General features: G+C 40.4%; 2 protein-coding genes across 2 annotated transcripts in view; one reads left to right on the forward strand and one right to left on the reverse strand.

Moving 5' to 3' along the window:
• astn1 (astrotactin 1) overlaps nt 1–26,319 on the forward strand; it is a 566,677-nt gene that overhangs the window by 484,303 nt on the left and 56,055 nt on the right. The window lies entirely within an intron of this gene.
• The window catches only part of pappa2 (pappalysin 2), a 105,713-nt gene that overhangs the window by 27,113 nt on the left and 52,281 nt on the right, over nt 1–26,319 (reverse strand). Inside the window, exons 13-21 of the mRNA XM_039816834.1 lie at nt 25,719–25,847; nt 25,524–25,609; nt 19,214–19,410; nt 16,210–16,323; nt 13,796–13,931; nt 13,473–13,647; nt 11,858–11,923; nt 11,674–11,770; nt 10,812–10,989 (exon numbers count right to left, since the gene is read on the reverse strand). Coding sequence (XP_039672768.1) covers nt 10,812–10,989; nt 11,674–11,770; nt 11,858–11,923; nt 13,473–13,647; nt 13,796–13,931; nt 16,210–16,323; nt 19,214–19,410; nt 25,524–25,609; nt 25,719–25,847 — 1,178 coding nt within the window. The remainder of the gene's footprint in view (nt 1–10,811; nt 10,990–11,673; nt 11,771–11,857; nt 11,924–13,472; nt 13,648–13,795; nt 13,932–16,209; nt 16,324–19,213; nt 19,411–25,523; nt 25,610–25,718; nt 25,848–26,319) is intronic.

Here is a 26,319-nt window from a genome sequence, read left to right on the forward strand (position 1 = left end):
GCTGTCAGTTAAATACGTTATTAGCGGCGTTAATGCAAACCCATTTTAACGGTGTCAATTTTTTTATCACGAGATTAACTTTCTTTTTGGTCGAGCATTTTTTTTTTTTTTTTTTCACATGCTGTTGCAACAACTAGTAACGTTAGAAAAACTACAACACCACACTGGATCTAACTAGACCAGAAACAAAACAACAGGCACGCCGCACACACTTGTTTGGGCTTGCGAGCTGGCCAAAGAGTAGTAGGCGTTGCGTTACATTTTGAGTGGATGGTGAGCGCGAGACGCCGAAATGGATGCCAATAAGATTCTGAATGGAAAGTATACTTTTAAAAAGTTGCCAAATGGTTCCATTGACAAGACCAAAGTGATCTGTGTGTTTTGTCGTTGTGAACTGAGCTATCATCGCAGCACGTCTAGTCTGAAATACCACTTGATGGCCAAGCACACAGCCCCCTCTCCGCCCCCTCGTCAAAGCCAGGCGGCAAAAGCACAAAGCAAGCCGATCGACTTTTCCATGGTGATAAGAGCATTAAAATGAGAAAAAATAATGGGGCAAAAAGAAATCAAGGGACATTTAGAATAGACAAAAATGTGTGATTAATTGCAAGTTAACTATGACATTAATGCGATTAATTGCAAGTTAACTATGACATTAATGCGATCAATCGCGATTAAATATTTTAATCGTTTGACAGCACTATTTTTTATTAAACCACGTAAAAATGTTTCTCTGTAACATGCTCAAATGTACTTGCAACCATATCAAGTAGAGAAGAGTCATAAAGTCACAACTGACTTTGTAACCTTCAGTAATGTCAGTTACACAGTAATATCTATATGAAGTTTGCAAACATTACCTAACATTAGCCAATAAGATACTGGTCATACCAGACCAAGTGACAATGTAGCAGCAAAACCTCTGTGTATTGAATTTAATGGTGTGCAATTTCATCGCTTATGAATTCCACTTTTCATTTGAAAGACGAAGACTGTATGATTTAATCTTTCAAAAGTAGCATAGCCTTTTAGCCTTGCTAACTAATTTACCTATTTTTTAACTAACTTATTTCAACTAATATTCCTCCGCCAAGTAGGTTATGTTTTCGGCTCGGTTTGTTCGTCTGTCAGCAGGATTACAGACCTGATCATACAGTATTTCATGACTCACCTTATCCGTTTCCTTTGCTCTTCCTTTTTACATAAATACTGAAAACAGTTGTCAATGTGTTGAGCAATAACACTCTGAGCAATAAAACACAACACATCTTCTTTGTAGCATCCATGTTGTTTTAACATTGCGTTTTAAAGCTCATGAACACACCAAAGTCGGAAGAACGACTTCCCAACTCTCAACACAACTGTGAATGCAGCATTGGCCTTGGTGGAGGTCTGCGCTCTGCAAGTGGCATTCTAGTTCAGCATTATTATTTATGCTGTTGTTATATATTGTAGTATACATACATTCTTATTTATATTTTTTCTATATATTGTTGTTATATATTGCAGTATGATGCTTATATATTTTTTAACAATGTTTTTACTGAATTTTCAGTAGTACAATTATTAAAAAAGGTAGATAGGGAGATATTTAAATAAAATGTTTCGTTGGGATGTCATATGTTAGAGAGATTTCTTCCATGGTCATTAGAATTCCTTCTTTAAATTGGTCACCTAATTTACTTATTCCTTCCTTTGCCCATATCTGGAATCCTGCATTTAAATGAAACATTGCCCCACACTGGGCTGAATTGTGACAGAGAGTCCAATATGTTCATATATTCTTTTACCTCATACCATACATTAACCATATTAAGAACTATAGGGTGAGCAGTATGTGTTCTTAAGTAATTTAGCTTGGCTGAATACAGGTACAAATGCAATAGTCCCTTAAGGAGCATAACTCAATGTCCATCCGTGATGGAGCATCTCCAGAAGAAAAATAGAGCATTATAGTTCTCAATTGTGTTAGTAAATAGCACCAATAAAGATTTGGACATTCCAGCCCCCCAGTATCGACTGGAAGATACAGCAGAGATAAGCGGAATCAAATACATTTCTTATTCCATAAAAAATTCCTAAAGAGTACTGTGAGTTTCTTAAACATTCTTTCATAGTTTGTTGGTGCTATAGATTCTAAATGAGGTGTTATTTTGATGCCTAAATATGTAAAATTAGATGAGAGCTTGTAAGTAAATAAGTATTGGTTCATACATTGTCTTTCATTTCTGTTAAGCAGCATTAGTGATGATTTTAAAGCATTACTTTATATCCGGAGATACTACCAAACAGGCCGATTAGATCTAACAGTGCTGGTATGGATGTGTTTAAGTGTTTTAAGAATAAAATGATGTTGTCAGCAAATAATGCTCATTTTTTAAAATACTTATTTCTATTTTTGTTAGAATTTCTCTATGTTTATATTAATTTGTAATCTAGAGTGGGAGAAACTTGAACGTAAACCAATTTTCCCCCGGAGAGTATTACTAATTCTGATTCTAACACATACATTTCTAAAAAGTTATATGTTCTGCACTATAACTAAAACACATAGACGTACATGGTAGAAGCACAAGTAAGTCAACAGCATGACTTCATTTGTGTTGTTCATTTTGGTTTTGTTAAATGGCTCTGTCTTGTACCGTTATGTCTTCAATGTTGCCCAAAGCTAATATTTTCTATGCCTGTATGAGTACACATGACTTATGTATGTGTGGAGAATCATAACACCCTAAACATTGCACAATTTGTATTGGGTCTATAAAATGTAATGAATCTTTAACATGGCATCACATTTTAATAAGCTATTTAAACATTGTGCCGGTGTTGTGATGATCAAAATCCATTACAGCTGTACTGGTGTGTACTGAATATATTCTTGTGAATTACACAGTGTGCTGAGTGACGCATTATGGCCTTCAAACATATCTCACGAAACCAAAAGCCACAAATAGAATTATTTCTGCACAATCTGTATTTAGAGCATGAATACATGGGTCTAACTGCTGACTCCACTACGACATTTGAGCATTCGCTGAGGCTTTCCAACCACAAACACAAGTTTGGACATCACGCTTGTTCCATCTAAATCACTTCAAGAAGCATCTACTACATTGCGTAACTTGCATTCAATCAGGGGGTGTAACTATGAATTTGTGCGTGTGGTGGTGCTCCTAGTTATGGGTGCCCACAGGCAATATTTGTTCTGACTCATTATGGTGCAAGTGGTGTTTTTAAAAACTTTGTGGACATCTGAGTAGTGTGTAAAGGGAACAGGAATATGCCATGTACTGTAGATGTTTCTATCAGCGCTCATGCTGAATTTTAATTTGTGCAGTCCACTCTAACATTTTCAAGGCCATAAAGCAAAGAGAAGCACTGTGAGCTTCATTGAGAGAAGACATGGTTGTGATTTCGTAAATGGCATTTCCACTGTGATTTTATTGCAACACTGTAGATTAGTTCCCCTTGTCTTAGCTGTTTTAAACTAATTTGTTTTAAACACTGTCTTTAACTATAACAGGATTCGCCCTGTTAAAAAACTTTTAATATGTAATGGTGTAAAATTAAGGTTTAAAGGGGTGATAGAATGAAAAACCAATTTTACCCTGTCATAGTTGAATAACGACAGTTTGGTGGGTAAATAGGACATACATAGAAGCTCAAAATCCCATTGACACCCCTTTACTATGAAAATTTCATATTTTGAAACTGCCGCTGAAAACGGGCGAATCCCAACAAAGCTGGAAGTTGACGTCAACCTCCCAAAAACCGGAACCTTTGTCAGCCCATGGGTGTATTAAGAGAACGGTCACGCCCCAACATTTGCATAGGCTACACAACTGACCTGAGATCAGGTAGTTTTCTGAATCTAGGTCGTGCAGATCTCAGAAAATGTATACATTGTTCCTATGCTATTTTACCATTAAATTCACTTCTGAGACTTTTTTATGCGAAAAATCAACTACTTAGAGGTCAAATATGGGCCGTTTTACGAAAATGTATGTCTAATTGCAAATTTTGTCCGACTGTGTGTCGGACTTCAGAGGCTGGTGCTGCCTGTGTTGCTGCCTCGCCGCCTGGCCTGCCTTCCTCCAGAGACCCCGGCTTGCTGTGAGCCCGATTGAGCTCCGCACGCTGCTGCAGCCCACAGCACCTCATACCCGCGCAAAGTCACTGTTTGGGCTGGTGGACTACTACCAAACGCCGCTGCCCTGACAGAGCTCCATGGCCTGCAACTCCCCTCTTCCTGCTAGCTAGCTAAATGCCCGGTGTATGTGAGTGAAAGCGCGGTCAGCGAGCTTGTTACGCCAGCATTATCTTACCACAGATTCTAGTTAATCTTATAATGTGTGTAATTATAATGTGTTGAGTTATTTAAACAAACTATTGGGAAAATAAACGCAGCTTGTCCATGAGTCTCATTGATAGAGCCTGCGGCTGGATGGAGCTCTATCAATGAGAGCTAGCTAGCCTCCTCTTAGAATTCCTCTGGAATTCACAAATATTCATTAACTTGAAATCGGACACCGTTGTTAGCTTTATAAAACATATAGTTAGATGTTGTATAAGTGGCGTGACGAAATTCAAACTGTAAATATACTCGAATTACGACCAAAAATGAAGCTAACTAGCCGCAATCTGTACACATAGGATTGCAGGGACAGTCGCAGCTAACAAAATCCTTACAGCTCACAAATATTCATTAACTTGAAATCGGACACCGTTGTTAGCTTTATAAAACATATAGTTAGATGTTGTATAAGTGGCGTGACGAAATTCAAACTGTAAATATACTCGAATTACGACCAAAAATGAAGCTAACTAGCCGCAATCTGTACACATAGGATTGCAGGGACAGTCGCAGCTAACGAAACCCTTACAGCTCACAAATATTCATTAACTTGAAATCGGACACCGTTGTTAGCTTTATAAAACATATAGTTAGATGTTGTATAAGTGGCGTGACGAAATTCAAACTGTAAATATACTCGAATTACGACCAAAAATGAAGCTAACTAGCCGCAATCTGTACACATAGGATTGCAGGGACAGTCGCAGCTAACGAAACCCTTACAGCTCACAAATATTCATTAACTTGAAATCGGACACCGTTTTTAGCTTTATAAGACATTTAGTTAGATGTTGTATAAGTGGCGTGACATGTGTGTAACATGTGGTAAGAGATTGCTGGTGTAACAAGCTCGCTGACCGCGCTCTCACACACGGGCCATTTAGCTAGCAGGAAGAGAGGAGATGCAGGCCCTGGAGCTTTGTCAGGGCAGCGGCGTTTGGTAGTAGTCCACCAGCCCAAACGATGACTTTGCGCGGGTATGAGGTGCTGTGGGCTGCAGCAGCCGTGCCGGAGCTCAATCGAGCTCACAGCAAGCCGGGGTCTGTGGAGGAAGGCAGGCCAGGCGGCGAGCAGTGGCGGATCTAGAAAATTTTACATGGGGGGGCAAAGGGGTAGCAAGAGATCTTGGTAGGGTGGCAGGGGAAGACGGTACATGGAAACCCTCATACATAAACTGATATGCCCTACTACGCCCCGCAACGCCCTGCTATGCCCTAAACTGCTACGCCCTAAACTGCTACAACTATTATTTCTATTCATAGTTCCATTATCTTTTTTGTTACTATAATTACCATTATTATGAATCATAATTCTCTATATCTGTATCCATCTGTATGTAACCAGCGACCACCAAGACCCTGGATATGTCTGATGTTTCTGTTGCACCAAATGCTTGCTCTTGGGAGAATTGTTGGGTCATTGTAACTTAAAGAGTGTGGTCTAGACCTACTCTATCTGTAAAGTGTCTTGAGAAGAGTGAACTGTTGTTGTATATGTAAATATTTACATATCTAACCCTATAACATATACAACAGAATGGAAATAGCCAAAAACTGAAAACACATCATGTCACAGGACATGTTATGTTACTGTACTGCAATTTATATGTAAGGAGAATATAAACCAACCATATGGTCCAGGGGTTACTGCAGCCTCCTCTTCCTCTCTGTCATCTTCATCCTCCTGATCACTCTCTGCCTCTGTCCCTCTCTCTGAACCTGCAGCCTCCTCTTCATCCCTCACTGTCAATTCTTCCTTTCCCTCTTCTCTTTCACTCATTTCTGCATCTCCTTCTGTGGTCTTCTCCTGCTCTGACCTGCCTGGTCTCTCCAGTTTACTGTCTTCTCCTTCTTCATTTCCCTCCTCCTCTTCCTCCTGTGCACTACTCAGGATTTTCTTGGCTGGCAATATCCCCACTTTTAGGCTTCAGCTAATATCTCCAGCTACTCTGGCCTGCAAAAGTCAAGATGTGAAAAGCTCTTGTTATTATTGTATTACATTACACTGTATGGCCCTGTAGCTAATAAGTAGCCTAAAAAACATAACATCAGACGAGATTTATTACATGCACACATCAGTTATGTTTAGACTAGCCTTCTTAATCCCGTTGTATTTGTTGTTTTCCCAGTTTGACAGTAAAGTATGTTGCCTGGTTTAATTTGTGCAGCCGTATTGCCGTGATATGTGAGAGGAAGTGGATTTTATAGTAGCCTACTCCTTAACTAATCATATACAAATGATCGGTCTCAGCAAGCACTGTGTAGTGTGTTGTAGCGTAACGCCAACCAAACGGCGACCTCTGTAAACGTTATGAATTCAAACATGCCAGTTTGTAATATTCTGTATTATGCTCTTCTTGTCTTTACTGAAATCAAACTAATCAAACAGCAGAATGCGCTACAACCCACGAGGGAGCAATTTGACTTTTGGCTAACAGACGCGCTGTTGTTGATACTGACTCGCCTTTAGCAGACATTATAATTATTACAAATTTAACTTTAGATGAAACGTGTGTTTTAACTTCACCTGGGGAAACAGACTTCACTTTGAGAGGCTTCGGGAGGGGGCAGCTCAGTCGCTCCAGTCTTTGCCGGGATGCAGGGCCCCCATACGCAGCAGACTCGCTGTGTGCGAGCCTGAATGTGCGAACGGCGCTCTGCACGTTTGATGCAGGGGACGTAGCTAAGTATTTGAGGGGCAGGGGGCTAAGATTACATCTACAATTATTATTTATTATGAATTAATATAAATTAATTGTTTGTTTCAATGTTTTAAGAAGCCTGTGCACATAGTGGCAGTTTGTTTTACAAGCAAAGTTTTTGAATGCCAAAGTTAGGGGGCAGCTGGGGGCAAGGCGCCTACAGTGGGGCAGCTGCCCTTGTCCCCTGTAGATCGCGCTTCGTGGCGAGGCAGCAAAACAGGCAGCTGAACTCCCCACACAGTTTTACCAAATTTGCAATTAGCCATCCATTTTCGTAAACGGCCCATATTTGAGCTTTATATAGTTGATTTCTCGCATAAAAAGTCTCAGAAGTGAATTTGGTAAGGAAACATTGCAGTGTCTGGAATATGAGATTCTGTCGCGCTTTCTATTGTCTGTGTATTGGGGATTCGCTCAACCAATCAGCACACTCTAATCTCTACATTGCGGGGCTGCGAGTCGCCAACCAATCAGCGCGTCTCTATGTGTGTAACGGGGGCTATAGGCTCAACCAAGCAGCACGCAGCTCATCTAAATATTCATGACCATACCATATTTGGAAGAAAAGCTCTTGTTACAAATAGGGCCAAAACACAGGGATGCATAAGGGCCAATAAAATATCAACCGGGCCATTTTCAGCCCAACTAATGTTACATACCCCATTAGGAGACCATAAGGAACAGTGTGAAATACCCTATATAATCATTCTATCACCCCTTTAATGTCCATTTCATTTTTCAATTATGGACTGTAACTAGTGGAAGCATCTTTCTGTGGTTTGTCTGTTCACTAGACTGAGCTGTAACTGGCAGAAGGTGGGTTGTAGCAGCAAAGGAAATTAGTTATTAATTGAAAAGTATTATTTTATAGAGAAATGTTGGCCACATTATCATTCAGTAATGTGAATAATTGGGAGAAACTCAAGAAATGTGTTTGTCAAATGAGGTTCTTCAAATTGTAAATGATCCGTTTGATTAAAACTCATTGAAACTTGGTTTATCTCACTGGAAACAGCAGCCAATAAGTAACTGGGAAAGCGCAGACCTCCACCAAGGCCAATGCTGCATTCCCGTGCTCATTGGATGGTCCCATTTCCCGAGTTGGGAAGTTGTTCTTCCGACTTTGGTGTGTTCATGAGCTTTAAGTCGTAGGGCCCTATCTTGCACTCAGCGCAATTGCCTTTGTACACCGACGCATGTATCATTCCTATTTTGCACCCAACGCACAGCGGACTTTTCCCTCCACAGACGCACGTCGGTAAATTAGGGAATGTATTTGCGCTCCTGGGGGCGGTTCAGCGAAAAGAGGAGGCGTGTGCCGGCGCAAACGTTACTTTGTGCTATTCTGCAGTTTCAGAAAACAATTCCGCCACTGACCAGGAAAAACCTAGTCTAAAGTCAGTGGCGCTAGTCTAAAGTCAGTAGCGCGTTATTCAGATGCTATTTTAGGGGCGCATGCTTGGCCATAATGTAGCGTGTGCACAACGCGCATACACTTCTCTCATCTACAGCAGTTCCCATTTTTGAAAACCATACATAATTACAAAGGAAAATATTACTGAAAATGCGCTTCATGTGTTTGGATAGATCAGGAGGCACTTACAGTCCTCAAAAAGTTGCAGCATTCTTTGTGGCTTGTTGTGTTTTACACATTTCCATGAATCATGGATGTGTTGATGACATAAATGAGGAAATATTAGAGGACTTAAGGAGACGTGATGTTGAACTACGGTGGGATTGGACACTCCGCGGATCTGGTCCGGGAGTAATCGCGACGTGGTCCTGATGGAGCGGGTGGACGGAGATGGAGTGGGGGAAGAGGAAGGGGCACAACAGGTGCAGGTGGTGCGTTTGAGGCCCACGCTCCATTGCTGCAGCAATCCTCTCCAGACTTGAGGAGATGCGCCCGAGTGGCCGCAGCAACATCGCCACCCAGCCTAGACGGGCATTTATTACTTTGCCGCATCTCGCACCGGCAGCTCCGCTGGCTGCGCCAGGCAAACTCGCGCGCATAATAGCAATCCGCCATGGAACAAGCGCCCTGCTCTTAAAGGGAATGTGTGATGACGCTCTGATTGGTTTATTGCACGTTACGCCCAAACCACACCTAGCTACTTCAGACCAACCCATTTTAGATTTGCGTCGGGCGCAAGAGTCATTTGGGCTAGATTTACTAACACTAGCGCAGTTTGCGCTGCGTCTGTTTATGCGAGTTCGGTAATAGCGCACGCTATGCTTCCACAGCCTTTTCCTTTGTTTTTTTCCCCCCCCCCCCCCCCCACCCCATTATTTTTTTTTCCCCCCCCTCCTCCCTTACTTTTGCTTGCGCCCGCGGCCGCGTACTGGTGCTATGATATGGCTGAGTGCAGACTGCGATATTCCCACTGCTGATGCTATGACTGTTTGAAATGATCCTGATGCCAATATTTGTAATGTAGCGAGGAGTTTAACAACTGCTGGAATGGGATGTGAACGCTGAGTGGGAGATTCAATTTCATCTTTGATTTCTTCCAGTAACTCTAATATTGCATGTCTGCTTGATCTGTAACGCTAAATTATGTTGTGTTCACTGACAAAGTGTGATTCTTCTGTTAAAAATATTTTCAGCCTCGCCTATGTCTTCGTCTTGCTCAAATTGCTGTTGCAATTTCACCAGCGGCATAAAGGCCTACGAGGAAACTCGTACCGGCTGGTTTAAAGAGGCGGAGAATTTCCCCGCAGAATAGAGGGCCTCCTACTGACAGTCTTTGTAAATACCACGGAATATATAATTAGGTGCACTTTGCGCTTATCCTCCCACCTTTTGGGTGGAACTCCCACTTTCCCACGACCCTCCCACGAACGCATATTGAAAGCGCAACTTGTCTCTTCTCGCTCATGTGGCAGACAATCTGCGATTTTACCCAAGTGCGCCCTGTTTGTAAATAGCCCGCATCGGTTACGTCCGTCTTTGCGACCAATTAGCGCCTGGAAACAGGCGCAAACGGCTTGATAAATCTAGCCCATTTATCCCGCCGGTAAAATAGCAACAGCGCCCGAGATCCGCCCACAAAGCTACTTGCGTTTTGCGTTTCATACTTGCGTTTCAGATCGTTAAAATAGGGCCCGTAATGTGGAAACAGCATAGATGCTAAAAAAAAAGATGCGTTGTATTTTATTGCTCAGAGCATTTAAACACCCCGTTGATAGCTGAACCAGTATTTGCATGACAACGAGTGTCAAAGGAAACGGATCAGCGGAGCCATGAAATATGATCCGGAACTATTTTCTCACGATTATTCCGAAACCACATGAATGCAGCACAAATGCCCTATCTCACAATGTTAGTAATGTGTGTATCACAGACATGATTCGGATCTGCTCCAAAACGTAATGGGTTCTTCCTTGGCCCATGCTACACCCTTCCATCAAAGTTTCGTAGTTTTTCAGTAAACAAACCAACAAACAGACAAACCAAGCCAAAAACATAACCTCTGATAACAGTATCATAATCTTGAGGCAATATGTTTTTTTGGAAATTTTTGAAAAGTAGGTTTGTCTTTGCATGGTTAGCCTGATAGTGTTGGTATTCCAAATGTAAATGTAATGCAAATGTAAGTGTGACCAAGTGTGACAATGTATTTTACAGTCTGTTCTTCATCCATTTCTGTTTAAGAAAGAATATACTAATAATACACAAGACTGGACTGGAACTAATAGACTTGAAAAGAATAGACTGGACTAGAGTAGAGCAGAATAGACAAATCTATGACTTACCTTGTAGTATAGCTGGTGATCCACAGGTGAAGGAACATTGTTTGCCAAAGGTGGTTCCCCAGGGGCAACTGAATATGGCGTGGTAGACATGAGACTGATCGGGCAGGCCGCAATCTACAGGCTGGCAGCTAACTACGTGATCCCAAGAACCGTGGAAACACTCCAAATGTGTTTCTCTCTTGAATAAATGAAAGAAAAAAAGAAAGAAAGAAAGATAATAATAGTGAGAAGGAAAAAATGGTCAACAAATCCTGTAAAAATTACAGAAAATGCACTGCCTGTCAGGACCTTAGCCTTAACAATTAATCCAATTAGGTATGGGGAGGTCCTTGCTGATTCCCATCACAATATTCAAGCCTTTGCATCAACCTTTTGTTGATTTGTGAGGTTCCAACTTTACGTACTCTATATGATTCCTAACATTCTGTCTGAATTCTGTAGACAATTCATTGGGCTTTTCCTTTGACATTCAGTGGCATCTGTTAAACTGAGACATTAAATCTGTTTAGTTTCCCTCATCATTCATCTGTAGTGTAAGTAAGTTACCCCAGGTTTTGGAAGCAAATGAGGATGCAACCACACATTTTGAGTGAGTAAAAGAACACAAATATTGGAACAAATTATTGTTGGACTACTCTAGAATTTGAAACACTGAAAGCCCTACTGTTTGTCTGTTAATGTCTTTCTCCTGAGACATTGGTGCTGTCCCTCTTACATCTCTGTTAAATGTCAAGACCCACCCAACTATTTCTTGCATAATATACTTTTGCATCAATGGATAACCAGGCAATAACTTAACATTGAAAGGACATTGTAAAATGGTATTTCAACAGTGCAACACATGATGCATTATTCAGTGTACCTGGTGGGGAAGGGTTCCCCTGCTGTTGAGGACAGTGATACTGAAACCACGGTGACACTGAACAGAGCAGTGAGAGGACTCCCCTCCTCCTGTACACCTATAGAGACACACTGATATATAGATAGTTCTTTTGTCTGTTGTTTCAGCTCGCTGATTGTTGAGTGTTTGATTCCAAAGGGCCTACCTGACAGAGGCGTGCTCTAACTGGGGAGGACTGCAGCTGTCCATTTGACATGGCTGCCGCAAACAGCTATTTCCGGGAAGGAGGGAGGATGGGAGAGGGAGAAGGAGAAGGATGAGAGGCAGGGAGAGACAGAGCAAGCAACTAGGAGGCCTAAACAATCACTATTTCTTGGAAAGCAAATTCTATCAAATTAATGGAATACTCCAAGGTTTTGGGAGGCTGTTAATTACAAAATGCCAAGACTGAACATTAATTGTTCATACATGTTTACGTTTAAAAAAACTGCAAATTATCTTTTTCCAATTGAGATTGTGCTTCTTTCCTACTAAAGTGTACACTACATTAAAGGGGAACTCCACCGATTTCACACATCAAAGTCAGTTTACAGGTCTTGGGGAGTACTACTGCATATGTAAAAAATGAAGCCTTTTGTCGGTCTAAAAGGAGCTACGTAACCTTTTATAAATGCTTTTACTCAAATGATGTCACTTGAGGAAAAAAGCATGTGTGGATTAAAAAAAGATGACATCTCCGGTTCTGCTGCATCAATTTTCATCCTTGTTTTTTAAACTGTCCATCTTGAGTCCGACAATTGTATACAGTAGGAGTGCAATGCGATGATGATGATGCAAATCGGTGGAGTACTTTTTTTTAAAGTTTTAGAATGGATTCTAAAATTTCTATTAAAAAAAAAAGGTACCAAATGAACAGTCCTGTTTTTATTTTTGTACAACCAATGTGTCAAACTTCCAAACACTTGACATATTGCTTTTAGAATATTTATTTTATATATTACCAGTGCTTAATTTGTAAAGTGGGAGGTCCTGGAGCGCAGAGGGGGGGTGGATCCGGCGACTCAAAATGGGGGTTGGAGGTAACGGAACAAAAAAAAAAAATTACACTGCCTAGTAGCTTCTCTGACTAAAAATACCTAAACAACGCTGTGTGTACATCAGGGCAATGTTTATTTTTATTTCAGAACATGCACTGCATCGGTGCGAAATGTAAAAAAAAAAAAAAATGAAATACACACTGCAACAATCGTTTTCATAAGCAGCAATTATCCATCGGACTATTGAATTAAAAAACCAACCGTGGTCTCCACATTCTCGATCGGCAGAAACGGTTTTTGCTTGTTTGGGATCCGACTGGCCAGCGTATTTGAACAAGTTAAGCAAACTTTTTTGTCTTTTTGACATTTTTCCCCTGAGTTAAATGAGGCTATAACAGCAATCTCAACCATTTTGGTGATCATTGATCGTTGTTGAGGTACATTAAACCACGTTAAGTTTTTTCACGTTAAGCAGAATGTCCCAGGAGGACACAGGAGGTGCCGGATCCAATAAAAAAGGTTCCAGATCCAACGTTGGAGGTGCCGGAACATGTTCTGGCGTGTTTAGGCTCAAATTAAGCCCTGTATATTACTTTGTTTTTAACTTGTTCCATGCTTTAATGAGAACATTCAATATCTGTGTTCAATATTATGAGATGTGTACAAATGGTCCCTTTTTAAGCACTGTATGAAACCGTTACTGGCATGTCGTGTGTGTGAAAGCATGCGTGTGTGTGTGTGTTAAGTAGGTAGTTGTGGGAGAGCCCACCCTCTGATGCGCACCCGGTCAGGGCGAAGGTGCTGAAGTGGCAGGAGGTCCTCAGGGCCACACTCTCCACTGCCACAAAGGGGGAGGAGAAGAGGAGAATAACAGAGGCCGTGATGAAGAAGGGTCGAGAGAGGTCATGGGTCACATTCACCACCAACGGGTTCCGATGGCAGGAGAGGTCATGTGTGCCTGGGTAGATAAAAGAGTTTCAAGTAGTCCTCTAGCTTCTAACCTTTGTTTATACTTTGATGTCCATTCCGTGGTTTGTCTTTATCATACAGCATTATCGTACTCTAAAAACAATCAAATACTTACAAATCAATACAAGTAAAAATACCTAGTGAGTGGTTCTTGCCAGTAGTATCAGACAGAAGGATGGTGGCTGTCCTCTGACACTGCTCTCCAGACCACGACCCATCTGAAGCCAGGTACACCATCACAGAGGCGGCCACTCCAGGATGGACAAATCCCACCTGGATCAATAAAAAAGCGGCAATAATTTCAAAGAAAGAAAACCAAAAAAGATATAGATAATAATACTATGAAATAACATTACCGAAAATCCTAACTGAAACTAAAAGTCCTACTGTGAGAATAGTATGTTGGTCATTGTTGATTCATACGTGCACCCATCAATGTGGGGTTAAAATGTTAGTTAAAATGTCTTCATTCTTGCATGACACTTCTAGCTTGTGATCAAATTGTTGATAAACAGTAAATAGAGAAAACTATGGTAGCCTCAGGAAGGGTTAGATTCCTGGCCCAGCTTGGTTGTGCTTTGCAATGAACATGATGGATCATTGATTGGAACTTAGGGTTCTTGCTGCTTGTACTTTTCGTTGTACTAGCGACTTCTTCTGGTTGCCAGTCGCCTGCACAGTGAGCGGTGGAACTGAGAGGATTGTGTAAAGCTCTTGTGAAGCTCCCTGTGGCAGGTGAAAAGGTTCGGATAATGCCATTTGTCACGGTAGTAGCATGTCCTCCCCAGAAGTTTATTAGGAAAACAGGGACTTCAACACAAATAAAAAAAAGATTTAAAAAGAAAAAGAAGCCTAATGTAGATCTGTCTGAGTGACCACAGGAAGAGCAGAAGTGGGTTCTGTAGCCTAACCAATGCACATGCTTGTGCATTATGCTGCAGGGCAGGTACGTAATTGCGTTATGACTAAAAATCCAATGTAACTGCCGTAATTCCAAGTTGACCCTGGTCTCTGTTCTCTATGATGGAGCTTCAACTTTTCACAGTCACCTGTTTAGCATACAGACTGGAAGTGTTTCATACTCAAAAAAATGGATTTTGGAGTATCACTTTTAGATAATGAGGAGTGGTTTCCAAAGATAGAATTAGAACTGTTGAATGAGACAGACGCCTTTCAGAGAGCTGGCAGAAATGGATATGATAGGATGGCTGAGGAATGCTTTTCAGATGAAGTGAGATTTAATATGTAAGGCGAGGGAGGCCTTTTAGAGATAGAAAGAGCACTTAACAGAAAAAGATGTGTTTCAGGGAGAGCTGGCAGATATGGGTGTTATCATGAGGCTTTTGAGACGGTGAAAGAGTCTTTAGGGAGAAGGCGGCCTTCCAGAGAGGTTGCAGAGATGTGCCTGATAAAAAAGGGTGTCCATAAAGGTAGCAGGGGATGGAAAGATGAGTCATTCAACAAAGAAGTGGAAATGATGACAGAGAAAGAAAAATGAATGAATATGTGCAAGGAAGGAAAGAGGCAGACTCTTAAGGACCTTAAAATCTAGAGCATGACGGACAATGTTTTGAAGCTATCACTCAAATCAACAGCTAGCCTACGCTTAGTCTGGACCTGCAAGGTTGATTGTTGAAAGAGTCAATAATACAAAATGACTAAATATGAGAACCAGACACAGGTCTGGAATGGAAAGTCAGGTCCAAATACAGTACACTACACAAACCAGGACATCTGAAGCACAAGTGAATATTGTAGCTGCAAAGATAAGCAGGGCAAATAGGCATTGAAATCATCTTAGCAGCAGCTATTGTAATGCTCTGCCAACATCAATTGTCATTCATTCTAAACGTTACTTTTAATTCACAAATAAACAATTAGTTAATGATATGTAATGCTGGAGAATCATTTTGAATGAGTAGAACATCATAGGTAATTCAGTTATTTGTTGCTCTGCATTTTTGGGACCGTCATAAATTAAAATTTATGTATTTATAATGATCTTTTTACTACAAAATTACTATTATTCCTTCAGGTGCCAGAATTTTAATAACTCATGAACCTTTTAAGCATTTAATTATGAATGATGAGTTAATTATATAACACTTAATCTTCCCCTATTAGTCAACTGGTAATGGTCATTATTGAATGATTTTGAAATATCACAAAATGCTCAAAAGTAAATAAAGAATAAGTAGAGGGTTAGTCATGATTTGGTAATCATCTACAGATCATTAGTACCCATAATTCACAGTTGTCCTGAAAAATGAGTAATTAAAGTACAAAAAAATGCACTTGAACTTGAGGAATGTGTGCGTGTGTGGAGGTTTAAGGCAGCAGACTGTGTAAGAGGCCCTTCAACCCCACTTTAAAAAGTATTGGAAACTGTTGAAGACAGAGAAGCCACCCACAGCCATTTAGTGGCGGGGAAAACAAATACAGTATGTGCAAACACACACACACACACACACACACACACACACACACACACACACACACACACACACACACACACACACACACACACACACACACACACACACACGCGTACCATCAGCCAAAATGAATGTTCCAGGTCATTATTTGTGTCGGACTGGGCTGTGCAAGGGAACCAGGCATCTGTGGGCAGTTTCTCGCTCACCTCCAGGTGCTGGTACCTGCAGAGCTTCACACAGAACAAGAGAAATACACAATGCATATTATATAATAAATAAATATAGATAATCTTGTTTTGCTTCCATAATATTAAATGTAATTTTAACTGATCTTGTTTTACTGTCCGAAAGGTAACCTGTCCTTATCTGACCTTTTAATGTGACAAGTACTTAATGTAGGGCTGTCACAATATAGATTTTCACTACACGATTATCGTGGCCAAAATAATACACAATAACGATATTATTGCGATATCTATAGAACATTTGAAAAAAGAAACAATGCTACCAGAATTCATCTTTAAGTTTGTTAAGCAAAGGATAATCTACACATTCATTACACTCACACTATTCCTCTTATTATTCCGGTTGCTGCCCAAACAGCACAGATCTACTGATACTAGGATGGGGTCAATGTCATGTTATTATATTGCGCGTGGCCTCTGAGATCAGCACTTTTAGGCACACATGCCTAGTCAGAAACACAGCCTCTGATTCGTCATGGGATGCATCATGGGATATATCTTGCCCTCCGTAAGGCTTCAGCTAAAACTTATCTACTACATCAACAACTCCTTTCAATACGGACAAATGGATAAATAACCACTAAAGACATTCATTGTTGGATTTATTGGTTTTATAAAGTCTCTAAAAAGCACTGCTGTTCCATGCTGGATTACAAAGCCTCTGACAGGAATACGATTGCAGTGGAGCCCTTGTTGGAAAGCTACAGTAGTAACAAAATAGACAATTTAAAGCCTTCTGGAGATGTTCTTAAAATAGTAAATAGAGTACTTTGATGTCGTATACGATGTCTCTCGATAGTGAAAAGGCCACCTGAACCGGATGAACTGATAAACAAAAAAATCCCATGTGTGAGGCGTTGCGGGAGGGAAGCAAAGCGAGAACGGCGGTGGATTGTTTACACAATTTTAACGTGTATTTGTAACATATTAAGATTACATTTTTAAATATCACGCTTATCGTCAATACAATTTATACATATACAGTATACCGTGAAACCTCTAACTGTAAAACCTGTTTTTCCCATTAGACCTTGTTATGGTTGAACAAAGGACTATTTTGTGCCTTGAGAAGAGCCCAAATTCTCTTCTGATAGTGAAGCATTTGATGCAGGCCATGCTGACTTTATTCATGACACTTTGATTTGTTTTGTTTATTCCACCTTTCCTCATACGGACACTGTAGCATTTAAAAATCCTGGGAGGTTTGCCAGTTCTGACATGCTAGAACCAGTGTGTCTGACACCAACAATCCTCCCTTGATAAAAGTGGCTTAAATCATGTTTTTTGTCCAGCTGAGAAGAACACATTTCTAAAACTGTGACATCATTTGGAAGCGATGATGGATCTAAGGGGTTTTGTGTGATTGCAGAAATTTTAGAGGAGATGTCAGTTCTGGAATATGATTGATGAATTTTGTACTTAAATTGTAAAAAGAACGATGTGCTGTCATACAAAGTTTTGCCAAAATGTCCTCCAAAGTTATTTACCAAGCCCTTCCTTTTCAGGCCTGTCCTTGCTAGTCACTGCTTAGCTAAAGAAATAATTTTTTTTTCTGTAATGGAAAGGCTCTTGACTCGCTAATATTTTGATTCATCATTCAGAATGTTAGAATATGACACAAAGGGGAAGTGAGAGGCAGGAGAGCAATAGAGAGATAGAAAGAATGAGTTAGAAAAAGAGTGCAAAGGTGAGAGAGAGAGAGAGAGAGAGAGAGAGATAGAGAGGGGGGGGGACGGGGGGGGACTGAACACTGAGGGCCTATCTTGCACCCGGCGCGGCGCAAAGCCCAATGCAAGTGTCTTTTCTTTTTAAGACCGCCCAGCGCCCACGTCATTTAAATAGCAAATGCACCTGCGCCCATGGGCGTGATGGTCTTAGAGGGAGGTGTGTTCAGGTGAATTCTTGGCGTATTGCTATCTTGAGGCAGCGGGAAGTGGTTGCGGTATTGACCAACAAAAACCTGGTCTAAAGACAATAGCGCAGCATTTCATTGTTATTTTAACAGCGCATTAGTAAAATGTGCCTAGGCTTATGCACAACGCACGCACACTTTGCTTGTTACACACACACAAGGAAGCGCAGCAGCACACAAACATGCAAAAGATTTAATATAAAAATATTACGGTGCAAATCCGCCATCATAATAGCAATGCGCCAAGGTACAAACGCACCTGGCTTTTAAAGAGAATGGGAGATGACACTCTGATTGGTTTATTGCATGTTACGCCCCAAACACACATATGAATTTGTTGAAGACACTAAGGACAACCCTTTTGAACCATGCACCCGGCACACGGACCCTTTTTTCCGCCATCAAACTAGCAAAAGTGGATTTGGGCGCGCCCTAAACGCATCTGCGCCATGCACTTCACACCGTACGCTTAGATCGTTAAAATAGGGCCATGAAAGTTAGCTGAGGAATATACTCGGTAGATTTCAAATCCAAATGAAATTGGTCAGATGAACAGGTGTCGAGAAAATTGAAGGACAGACAGACTCCTTCCATTTTAGTTAGATATAGTCATGGACAAGCAAGTGCACCATTATTGATGTGAAGTAACTTGCTGTGTTGGTAGAAAATAAAGTGAGAACTTTTTAATGGTCCATCTCCTTCATGTTCTGGATATTACCTTCTATGAGGATTTAGCTGGTTGGTCAAGATTTGCTGTCGGCCGCGAGCAGGAGCCTTAATAAATTGGGCCAGACTGTGGCCAAAAGTTCAAGCCTACTGTCCTACCCAGACCAAATAGTACAGAGATGAATACATCTTTTAAATTGTTTAGAAATGCAGCCAGCTGTTGCTAACAATAATTGCCACAGGGAGTTTATTGTCATCTGGAATTCTTTTATGTGCTCTGTGGTTCATACTTCATACCTTGGTAAGTGATGGCTCCCCAGTGGCAGCATGGGCGGGACAGTGGTTGGGGTCCTGGTGAGAAGCAGTGGCGATGGATGCCCACTGGTCTGTGTAGCCCAAAGGTGTGAAGTAACCACAGTCCTGAACGCTGGAGCCCCGCTCAAACTCCTCACACACGCCGTCTCCATCAAAAACATAACACTGACTAGGTTCACCTTGAGAGATTGAGAGGAGAATGAGACAGGAGGATTTATGAAAGGATATATAGCCTGGTTTCCTAATCTGGCAGGGTATACACTCATCCCCCACTGTTTGACTCCCATCCAAATCCATTTGTCAGTGAACCAAATCTGAGCAAATCTATTTCGTATTTTCATTGGCCACTTTTAATGTTAGTCACGTCAGCTCAACCATATCTGACTCTCTGTGCTGTCAACAGACTGTAAATTATGGTAAAAAAATGAACTTTGACTTCAATCAATTATTGAAGATCACAATAATGTTGTAATGTTAATAGGCAGTAAGAGAACCTAATATGTGGCTTGGCCAGTTAGTTTAATGCCAAAGGCACCTCAATGGGCCATGGGTATCTATAAGTCACCAAGTAATAACAAAACACTGTCAGAGCAATATAGTTCTTCGAAGTCTAGTACAAAACAAATACAGACAAGAAGGTATTAGCAAACTAGTATTGTGTCTGCTAATACATTTAGAATTTTTTTTTTTTAATCAACTTCACTTTCATCAGCTCTCAAACATGTAATAACATTAAGCCAGGTGAAAATAACACGTCAATAAATTCTTATCCATGGGGATGGAAAGTAGCACCAGAGTAATAACACTTCATCAGTATTGTGTGCTTAGAGGCCCATACTCAAACGGTAAATACAAGTTTACGGCTATTACAATTCAATTGGCTAATGCGCACAAATATAACTCCAGTCAATCTACACAAATGTAATGACAATATCCCAGACACTTCCATTAAGTGTGAACAAGAAAGATAAACATAGTTTTACTGTATGTGGGAGTGCAAAGAGATTACAAAGTTTTGGAGGGAGGTATCACATGCAATATATAATATTCTGGACATAAAACTACCTCTACATCCTAAATTGTTCATGCTAGGCATATATCCAATTGATACAAAAGCTACAAGGGGCTGAGGAAAGGAGGAACGTTTAAGTGATGAAAGGTTGGGTATATAAACAGGGAGGAGAATATCCCTTTTCTTAATTGTATTTATTTATTTTACTTTTCACCTGTGTATGTTATTTATTTAGCTCTTTTCCCACAGTAATGTTTGTCAATTATCTTTTTTGATAATGTCTTGGGGTCTGTCTATTTGTCTTACCATTGTTGAAAATCAATAAATACATTGTTTAAAAGAAAATAATCTAATGGACTATGGAAGCCCTGGAAGGCAAGGTGGAAAAACACTTGCGGCCATTGTTGGCCAAAACCTACGTTTATCTCCTACTAGGAGATACTATATCATACTTAAGAGCTACTATCTCCTACCTAAGAGATAGTATCTCCTACGTAAGAGATGTCATCTTTGTGTTATTATGGAACCTACGCAACTTCGAGGCAAGGCCCACCCTTCAATAGCATTCACACACTACCATTGGCCAGGCATCCATGCTTACGCTAGGTAACGTAACCCAATTTTTTCAGGTCCTATCTCCTGACCAATCGGCTATCCTAACCTTAACCACTGGAGGTCAATGTCTAACCCCCACCAATCGGCCTGCTTCGTAGGGCGGGACTTGCCTAGAAGTTACGTGGGATCCATAATAACATGTCATCTCCTAATAAGGAGATTGTTTCTCCTACCTAGGAGATAATTTCTTAAAGTTAACTCCTAATTAGGAGATATTATTTCGTACGTGCAAAATAAACTTTTGTTTTTGCTATTTTAAGAGTGAGAAAGCTGTGCAGAATGATGCACTTAGTGCACAATACATTGGAATTGGGAAGTGAACGTACAGCCAAAGGTAAAACAAAAGATTTTGAATGAACTTCAACGTACTTTCGGCTTTACTTTGTTTTAAGTTATCTAGCAGCAAGATTCTTAGTCTGATTCTTGATTGTAGTGCCATTAAAAAGCTGTAAGATGCCGATTTTGGTAAAAGGTAAAAAGAAAAAGGTTAATAGAATGTGCTTCTACTTAACCAGCACGTCCTGTAGTTTTTCTGAGGAATTTTAGACTTTAGTAGCCTAAGGATGTAATTGATGATATTTGAATTATAGCAGGAGAAAAACAAACGCTATTGAACTTAACCCATAACACAGTTGCACATAAGCTATGAGCAATGAATATATGTGCAATAAAGTAAGGTTACTAACATAATGTGCTACAGCTGTGTATCACAAAAAGAGTGGACAGCATGAGCTGAACAACCCCTTGTAATGCGGCAGCTATTTATAAAAAGGACGGGGAAAAATCCAGACACTTCAGAAGTCTGGCCTCATTAACGTCTGGACAGTGGCAGAAGTTAGACAATGCTGTGTCAGAGAGTAAGTGCTTCAAAATTGGCTTCAATTAGTTGACAGAAACATGTTCCTGATAGAAGGCAAATTATGCCTACACAACATGACTATTTTCACCCTGAGTTCATTTGGAAATACTATTCTAAGTGAACACACCAAACACCCCACTCCTGCTTTGAAAGCACCTGTGAAAATAATTATCTCTTTTTTAAATTCCAAGTCTGTGTATTCACAAAAGAGGACGACTTGACAATCTTTGACTTAACTATTAAGACCATCTGTTTTTTATTTAAGATCTGCATGCTGTAATCATATTGTGCAATTTAACCTTTATTTAATCAGGCAGTTACAAAATAAATCATAAAACCTATAAAAATAAAACTTATTTAACAACTTGTCCATGGCTTGTCTGTGACGAGATCACTATAAAAGTAGTTGGTGTGATTACTGCAGAACTTTAGTAAACTCTATAAACACAACAAAGCAAGAGTGAAATAATTTGGCATAGTTAGAGTTAACTGGGTCAAGCAAATGTGGCAAGAAAACCCAAACAAATATTCTGTCTATGACTAAGAAGTATAACTGAATAATTGGTTTTAAGTGTTGCAATTTGTAAAAACCTGTTTTTGCCAAATTGTTTTCCTTCCTAGTCATGATGTATTTTATTGTAAAACGAGATGTAATAGCTTCAGTCACGACATGGCTAGCCCTGGTGGGAGACGGGGGGGGCTCTGCTTGTTTCCCCCTGACAAATAAATTGACTGGATGATGGAAATTTTTGCCCTGTAACAGGCTCTCGTAACACAAAAGCATTACACAACACATGAATAGCTACCATCCAACTGCTAGTGGAAATAATACATGGCCTAAAAAGGAAGCAACTAACATCCTGTCTATATCTCAGCTCACCTGTCACATCTTCTTAGCGATATTATAAAATATTTATGAAATCGCCAAAAGCTTGGTTATTAGAAAAGCCATACTTATTCGAGTTAGCTTCTGATGACTGAGGAGCATTTGGGGCCAACATTCCGTTGCACAGAGGGGGATTTTTAAGGCTGTGGAGGACCACCACATACCACAGTAACAGTAAAGCTGATTTCTCGTGTCATTGTGGCTAATGCCTGCTCTCAAGTCTTTCAATGAGAAACAGAGACACTTGGAGACACATCAGACATGACAGGCCTGCGATTTGAATTATGGATTATTAGGAGAGGCGTCACTATATAAGACAATATTAAGTGTCAGAGAATAATGTAAGTGTGTGTAACCAAGTATACATGAGTAAACAGCTAATTACCTCCGCCAAGGGAGTTTAGGTTTTTGATGACAGAAAAACTTCTCGCCCAATTTCCATGAAACTTAGTGGACGAGTGTAGCATGGGCCAAGGAAGAACCCATAATTTCCCCAAATATTGGAGCGGATCCAAATCAAGGGATGGATAAACAAAGGTTTTTTTCACTTTCGTTAAAGGACAATTCCGGTACAAAATGAACCTAGGGGTTAATAACACATGGGTACAGAGTCAACCGTTCTCTGGGATATGTTTTCATGCAGTCATGAGCAGTCGAACGACAAACGCTGTGCTTGAGCTATGTTACTGGTTACTGGTTACACAGCGTTCGTCGTTCGACTGGTCATGACTGTTTTCCCAAGATGGCACCTGCCTGTATACCAAACGGTACTGTCTTTATAAACTTTCTTTGTAATAAACTGTCTGTACAATGCTGCAGTTTCCATGTAGGGACCCTCATTATACTACCGTGGAAGTGTGGTGCTATTTTGAGCCTTGTTAATGGTATAGAAATAGCGATTTCTTTTTACTTTTGCGTGCCCTGGCGACTAGCGTTATAAGCTAATTGCACTTAAACTGGTCACATTCGATTAGCATGAAAACATATCCCAGAGAACGGTCGACTCGGTACCCATATGTTATTAACCCCAAGGGTCATTTTGCGCCGGAATTGTCCTTTAACATTGCGAGATAGGGCATGGCCTTGACGGAGGTCTGCGCTCTCCAAGTGCCCTTCTAGTTATGACAATTAAATTATGCATGATGTTCGTGTTCTCGATGCCCTCTGTCTGGCTTTACTTTAACACATTGCACTTTTTGTATGCCAAGGTCAAAAAACACGTTTGACAGAGGCAGTCTTCAACCTTCTGCTTACAATGGAGTGTTTTGGGTAAACTCCCCTCTATGTTGTGTTGTGAGGCTTCTGTTGTGGCCTGTGTGCATGCTTCAGACTAGGCGAGGGTGCAGACACAAAGTATTGTTGCCCTGTGGTGGAATCACAAAAGATGGGGGCACTGTGGCTTCTTTGTTTGTCTTTTGCCATGTTACGCTGCATATTTTTGGTACTTTTTACTGCCTTTTTAACCACCTGGCCCAGGGTTGAAAGAGCAACATTTGGCCCTGGTCTCATAGGGGAAAACTGTACATGGAATTTTGCAAAGAATTTATATCAGGATGGTCTGTAGATCAGTACATGGCAGTGATTCTGTCATTACAAACTTAGAAAATCCCCAAACTGGTGTCAGAAATGATCCCTTATTAATAATACTGTATATGCCAATTTATGTTCATTTGGATACAGATTGGACTGAAAAACATAAAATAGAACCTGTGGGTCAGACTTTAAGAGCCTCAACAGGTGAATCTGTTTTCAGTAACATCTTGAACACCCACCAAGATGTTTTCTGGCAGCCACATGACTCACTGCACCACAAATCAACTCTTTCTTAATGTGTCATGTCATACCATAAATCTTTGGTTGTTAATTCTAAGAACAAATAATGCATTCTTGCCCAAACCTCACCAAACCACAGTTGCTCTTTCCTAATTCTAAGCTTCTTGTCAAGAAAAAACAGAAATAATTACCCCCTCCCCCCCTGAATGATTTGATTCTGGCGGTCAGAACTACAAGGTAGCCTCCAATCACTTACTATAACTATGGGGTCAACAAGAAGCAAAAGAAGCAAAGGCTTCACAGCTGGTTATGATCTCTCTCACTGGGGAGAGCTGGCTGACTGTTGCAGATTTGATAATGAAAAACGTATTACTTTCGATAAAACATATCAAACTAAATAAAAAATGGCAACAGTGTCTCAAACACGACTGTCAGCTAATTCTCGCAAGTGTCTGATCCAAAACCACAACCTGATCTTTGATACAAATCAATACACTTCATTTATCAATATTCCCAAGCCTGTATACATTGCTTGAAATCGTATAAAGGCTAAGACTTATTTAATAAAGAAGCATGCCTGACATATGTTTTGAGACTGAACAGTTACTGCTGAAAAGTGTTTTTCTGGTGTTTTTCTGCCAGCCTGATGTCAAAATAATTCAGATTTCTAAACAGGACTTGTTATTTAGCAAAGCAAAAACTTACTTTTTACCGTTCGGCTCATCTGTTTTCTCTTATGTTGCGGTGATGCTCCATGAATAGTTTGTGGAATTAGTTCAAGCCAGAAGCTTTTATGTGTTGTAAATTAAATTTGATTGGCTTGATTTTTCTTCTTTTCTTATTAGTGCTGCATGCACAAATGAAATATTTCTGCTCTTTTACACTACAAGTTTACAGTATATGGTGTTCATGTTTCCTATGTAAGAGAGGGCAGAGATGGTGGGTTTGATGTATGACAATAAAAACAAATGTGTTGCTCAACATGCTTTTGGTTTTAAGTGTGTGTGTGTGTGTGTGTGTGTGTGTGTGTGTGTGTGTGTGTGTGTGTGCGTTTGTGTGTGTGTGTGTGTGTGTGTGTGTGTGTGTGAACCCAAGATAGACCAGAGACGTGTTTCTTTCTGCAGTGAAGTGAATGGGACTCACTCACCATTACATTTGAAGCCCATCTCCTTGTGGCATTTCTTAGAGCAGCCATCGCCATCCAACAGATTACTGTCATCACACTCTTCTGTCCTACAGAGAGAGAACAATCATCATCATCATCACCACCTTCATTTCTTATCCCATCTACATTTTCAACGTGTAATTAGTCATGTTGAAATATCCACTAAAGCGCACAGACCCCTGTATGAGGCCATCTCCACAGTAGGACTGCCCATGTGTGTAAAGGAGAGGTGAGGAGGGGTCGCTGAGGAGACCGTCTGCTTCCACTTGGATTGTGTACTGGTACTTGTCTCCCTGCCTTACAGAGCTGGAGAAGAGAGGAGAAATGATTTTGTGATTGCTTCAAATTGTAAAAAAAATAAAAAAAAATAATAATAAATAATAATAATTGGCAGAATAGAAGTATTAAATAGAAGTCCAAACTTTGTTATGTTCTTCTGAGGAGTAGTAAGCAGGTTTTTACTGCTCTGTGGTACAAACTGATCATATAATCTTTACAGGCTTGTTGATTGATACCAATGACTCATTCAATACATGACAAAATAAGAAAGAATTACTGTATTGTGGTTATTGGTGCCAGTGTAATGTATAATGACTTAATTCTCTTGCATCATTGCTTACTTTGTGCCATGTAGAGAGGAAACATTGTGTTTGCAGTATGTCCCCCCAACAAATCAATTCTGCATTAATCCTGATGGATTCTGCAAACAGTGGCTCATGGGATCGCCGCAACAAAAGTGGAACTTACAGTTGCTTCTATCGATAACCTTGCAGTATCC

This window comes from Perca fluviatilis, chromosome 11 (genome assembly GCF_010015445.1).
Source record: "Perca fluviatilis chromosome 11, GENO_Pfluv_1.0, whole genome shotgun sequence".
Taxonomy (NCBI): Eukaryota; Metazoa; Chordata; class Actinopteri; order Perciformes; family Percidae; genus Perca; species Perca fluviatilis.